The sequence below is a fragment of the Cynara cardunculus genome (genome assembly GCF_001531365.2).
Source record: "Cynara cardunculus var. scolymus isolate 2C chromosome LG 17, CcrdV1, whole genome shotgun sequence".
In the NCBI taxonomy this organism is placed as follows: Eukaryota; Viridiplantae; Streptophyta; class Magnoliopsida; order Asterales; family Asteraceae; genus Cynara; species Cynara cardunculus.
Genome location: NC_037544.1, coordinates 31,383,278 through 31,388,774, shown reverse-complemented (window position 1 = coordinate 31,388,774; position 5,497 = coordinate 31,383,278). Strand labels below are relative to the sequence as shown.

The window sequence follows — 5,497 nt, the reverse complement described above, 5'->3', positions numbered from 1 at the left end:
TATTTACCAGCATGTTTTTTTGTCTAAAACGGTGTAAATGGTATTCTCACATAAGATTAGTACATTTTCTGGACATCTGGAATAACTTGATCGATCTAATCCAAGTAAATCAGCAACAAGATGTTTGGCAAATATGGTTAGCCATCAACAGTAAGTGGCATGGTTACTTGAACACTACATCATAACTTCAAACATACATACTAGCATAAATAATACGAACGAACATCATACAAATAATATACAAAATCAAGTTTCTGTCAAGTAGTATCAACTTCGGCATTTATTTTTGTAACAAATCAAAAGCTTGATAACCAAAAGACAACAGTTTTATTGTCAAGACCCTCCGAATACAAGAAACGTCAACATATGAATCATACCRAACAATACAAAAACATGACAAGATCGGATGAAGTTCAATATTGTTCACGAAAACACTTACCAAATCATATATTGTCGGTAAGTATGAACACCGCACTTACGGTGGTTTTATTACTTAGTCTTGGAAATAACAACTAATGACTAAGACATTTGTTAATAAGTAATAAAATGAAAAGTAGACGATGTATGTCAATCATAAGATAACATAAACCGAAATCGACGCATGACAAAATGTAAAATTGACAAAAACGAAGCACCACTGAAACGATGATATTTCCAATAATTGGACAACTGATTACTTCAATTCGGGGCAATTGCGTGAGTCATGTCGGGTACGTTGGCCACATGTCGCACATTTTCGACGGGTTTTCTTGCTTACAGACTGTATTTTCTCATACACGCTTACCAACCTCTTACCAGTACCACAACCCTTGTTCCTTATTCCAGATGGTGGTAGAATGTCCACATCATCCGGTATGGAAACACCAAGGTGATCTCTGATCGCGTCCAACTTTTGTTGGGATGGGTCTTCATACGGTACCTCTTTCTCGATATCAACCATGAAATTGTCGAGATTCTGCTCCAATCTAKTCAGTATCGATTTATCATTCCGGGCGATGCTTATAATGTYGTCGACTTTGGAGTATACATCAATTATGGACTTATCCTTCTCYGCATCCACCTYACMRTATCGAACCCTAGCRGATTGTATCTGGACAGGGACCAAATTTTGTTTCCATCAACGTAAAAGGTATTGGTTCGGAATACTTTCAACTTCKTCGTTTATTAGAACCTTAAATGCATGACGACACARATAMCCGTTACGCGTGAATAGATTGCACTCGCATTCGACCGTGTTRGCTGGGTAGTTTYGGGAGACCTAAAATAGYTACATTAGGTTCCGAATAAACAACARCTTATATTAACCGAAGAATTTAAAAGACATTAGTATMTATGTAAGGAATATASTACCAGATACGTGGTGTKGACAAACKWYWTCTTGTTCTTGTGGCTTATAATGAACGTTTTGAGATCACCCCGACATTCGACAGTCTCTATACCACAAAACCATACAGCCTTCTTTAATTCCTTTTGGATGTCAAAGAACACATTTCGACTGTATACCCTTGCTGCTTGACTTTCTAAGCGCAATGGAGTAACCAACTTTGGATATGTTGTCATCGTTATTATTTCATGCACAACTTGCTTGTACCTTTGTTTCTCTATAGCAACGTCATAATTATTAAGGAACTGAACCAAATCAAACCAGTATGATTCGTATATGTTAATATACGAATTTGAACTCTCGGATCTTGATGTCGTTTTCATAAGACCAGACATCGGTGTGTCCTTATAATACGCCGGAATCCATGATGCGCAGATTTCATACATTTCTATGAACCACAGATCACCAACTAAATTGTATTGCTCGATCATCTCTTGCCACTTGGTCTCGAATTCCGATGGGCCAATATTTATGTTCCACACGAGCTTGTTAATAACCTTATTGAACAGACGATCTTGATTTAGGGCGACACTGACCTGCGGACGTACCAATCACAATATGAACCTATGAACAGTGTCATTTACTTATGAAATAGAGTTGTTTATTAAAGTGTACTTACCTTAGAAGGCACTTTCTTCATGATGTGCCACATACATAGTCGGTGCTTAGCTTCCGTAAACACCAACGGGACGACTTGCTTCATCGCCGAACATTGATTCGTAATCACAAAAACTGGCTGCTTCTCATGGCATTTTAGGAAAGCTCTTAGAACCCATGTGAAGTTTTCAATTGTCTCACCATTTATTAACGCCGATCCGACGACAACCGAAGCTTTGTGATTGTCAACCGCCAAAAAGGAAACAAAAATCATCGCATGCCTATGAGGTAAAATAAAAGTTATAATAAAATACCAACAAGTACCATACATCAAAAAACTGATTGAACTTGAAAATCTTACTTGTTGTGCGAAACGTCTCGTCGAACGAAATTACATCCCCAAACTCTTTGTAGTTAACTCTAACGGCCTCATCTGTCCAGAAAATGGCACCCAACTCCTGATCATTGCACTTGTACTCGAAAAATACCCGGGAACAATATCTCGCCTATTGGATAGTTTATTGATCAACATCTTCGTATCCTTTTTCCCAACACATGCAACTACATCTCTTTTGAAATTCTTAAAGTCGATCTCAGAACATCGATTGTGCTCAAACCCACCATTCAATGTCGTTTGTATACGGTGAGCCCTAATCGCACCGACTTTGTAGCTCGAGCTATTCAGGACATTTTTGAAATCCGTATACTTCATCTGTCTATTTTTCCTTGAGAAACGTCGATCGTTAGTATTGAATAGCGCATGATTATGTGCCTCGACAAACTCATATATCTCGTAACCGGACTTATCCTTTTTCAAATGGATTTTTATGCATGCTAAACATCCACAACGTTTAAGGTTCGTGTTACGGTATCTCCTTTCACCAGACTGAATATCCATGGAATCAAAAAACTTTTTGTTTGGTGTTCCCTCCCTATTACATACAAACCATCTTGTTTGTATATCTTCGTTCTTGTTTGTTTTTTTGGCGTGCAGACGAACATCAAAACCAACATTGTCCGCATATGCCCTATACATCTTTTCCGCGTCATTTATAGTTAAGAAGTGTGAGTTGATCTTTGGTTTAAGCTCGTCATCAACCTTGGGGATAAAAAACTGATTTCCTTGTGAACACTCCTCGACAGCGTACTCCGGTTCATGTTCTGATATTGTAAGAATAGGAACACCTGTTGATACAATAATATCTTGTAACAAATAATCGTACGGTGTTCACATCTTTTGTTCAATGAACACACATATGTGAACAATTGGACGATGATTATGATTAACGTAAAATAGCAGGATGACATGTTAAAATGTACATACTCTAATGTCATGAAAAATTTTGGAATGATGTCAATGTATGACGTATATAAACACATTAAGAGATGCAATTAACCACCCAATAATATGAACAATTGCAAACATTTGGAACACACCGTGGAAAAATCGCAAATAACAAAATTTGATGTAAAATTTTCAAAAAAAGACCATGAACGAATGGTAAACATATCAGGAACCATATGTATATGTACATATATGAATATGAACATGAACCATATGTATATGTGCATGTACACGGACAAATGAACATGAACATGAACAAGAACCATGTATCTGTGAACATGAACAGGAACAAATCATGAACGTGAACAAGAGCCATGTATATAAACATGTATGGTGATATTACCAAATGAACGAATGGTAAACATGAACAAGGACCATATATATGTGAATATGAACAAGGATTATATATATATATATATATATATATATATATAAACATGAACAAGGACCAAATATAAAGGTATTTTATAATTAGTTGACCACTCGTAGTTAACGATTTTTATGCGTTAGATGAAAATTCACCATGGTGAGAGAATATCATAGAAATAATATGAGATGGACTATAAATAACACAACACATCGTAATGAACGTATTTTCGATCAATATGAATATAAAACAAATAAAAAACTATTACCAAGACATTCGGTTTAGTTGATTTCATGACTTCCCGACCTCGAACTCGGATTGTCTTCATAAACCATTGTAATCTCCGCGGTGTTGTCGATTTCTTTTGCTTTACGTGAACAAGATATGAACATACATGAATTTTATAATTACTTGACCACTCGTAGTTAACGATTTTTATACGTTAGTTGAAAATGCACCATGGTGAGAGAATATCATAGAAATAATATGAGATGGACTATAAAAAACACAACACATCGTAATGAACATACTTTCGATCAATATGAATCTAAAAAAAATAAAAATCTATTACCAAGACATTCGGTTTGGTTGATTTCATGAATTCCCGACCTCGAACTCGGATTGTCTTCATAAACCATTGTAATCTCTGCGGTGTTGTCGATTTCTTTTCCTTTACGTGAACAAGATATGAACATAAATGCATTTTATAATTAGTTAATCACACGTAGTTAACGATTTTTATACGTGAGATGAAAATGCACCATGGTGATAGAATATCATAGAAATAATATGAGATGAACAATAAAAAACACAACACATCGTAATGAACGTACTTTCGATCAATATGAATCTAAAAAAATAAAAATCTATTACCAAGGCATTCGGTTTGGTTGATTTCATGATTTTCTGACCTCGAACTCGGATTGTCTTCATAAACCATTGTAATCTCCGCGGTGTTGTCGATTTCTTTTCCTTTACGTGAACAAGATATGAACATAAACGATTTTTATACGTGAGATGAAAATGCACCATGGTGATAGAATATCATAGAAATAATATGAGATGAACAATAAAAAACACAACACATTGTAATGAACGTACTTTCGATCAATATGAATCTAAAAAATATAAAAATATATTACCAAGACATTCGGTTTGGTTGATTTCATGAATTCCCGATCTCAAACTCGGATTGTCTTCATAAACCATTGTAATCTCCGCGGTGTTGTCGATTTCTTTTCCTTCACGTGAACAAGATATGAACATAAATGCATTTTATAATTAGTTAACCACTCGTAGTTAACGATTTTTATATGTGAGATGAAAATGCACCATGGTGATAGAATATCATAGAAATAATATGAGATGAACAATAAAAAAACACAACACATTGTAATGAACGTACTTTCGATCAATATGAATCTAAAAAAAATAAAAATCTATTACCATGACATTCGGTTTGGTTGATTTCATGATTTCCCGACCTCGAACTCGGATTGTCTTCATAAACCATTGTAATCTCCGCGGTGTTGTCGATTTCTTTTCCTTTACGTTTATCCATATTAGCTTGATCGACGCCGAATATCATTACTACCGTGTTTCTTATGTGATTTAAAACTCATACAATAATGAGCATGGAAGATGAATACTAAAGAGAAAGATATTAATTAATGAGTGATTATTTTTTGGGATATGATTTTTTTGTAACATCATACAATAATGAACATGGATGATGAATACTAACAAGAAAGATATTAATTAAATGAATGATTATTTTTTGGGATATGATTTCTTGTAACCCCCC

General features: G+C 35.0%; 1 protein-coding gene across 1 annotated transcript in view; it reads right to left on the bottom strand.

Moving 5' to 3' along the window:
- Positions 1-673: 673 nt before the first annotated feature.
- Positions 674-5,497, bottom strand: part of LOC112499983 (protein FAR1-RELATED SEQUENCE 5-like) — an 18,986-nt gene continuing 14,162 nt past the window's right edge. The window contains exons 3-7 of the mRNA XM_025103242.1: positions 2,377-3,166; positions 2,004-2,262; positions 1,351-1,920; positions 1,172-1,258; positions 674-1,090 (exon numbers count right to left, since the gene is read on the bottom strand). Coding sequence (XP_024959010.1) covers positions 674-1,090; positions 1,172-1,258; positions 1,351-1,920; positions 2,004-2,262; positions 2,377-3,166 — 2,123 coding nt within the window. The remainder of the gene's footprint in view (positions 1,091-1,171; positions 1,259-1,350; positions 1,921-2,003; positions 2,263-2,376; positions 3,167-5,497) is intronic.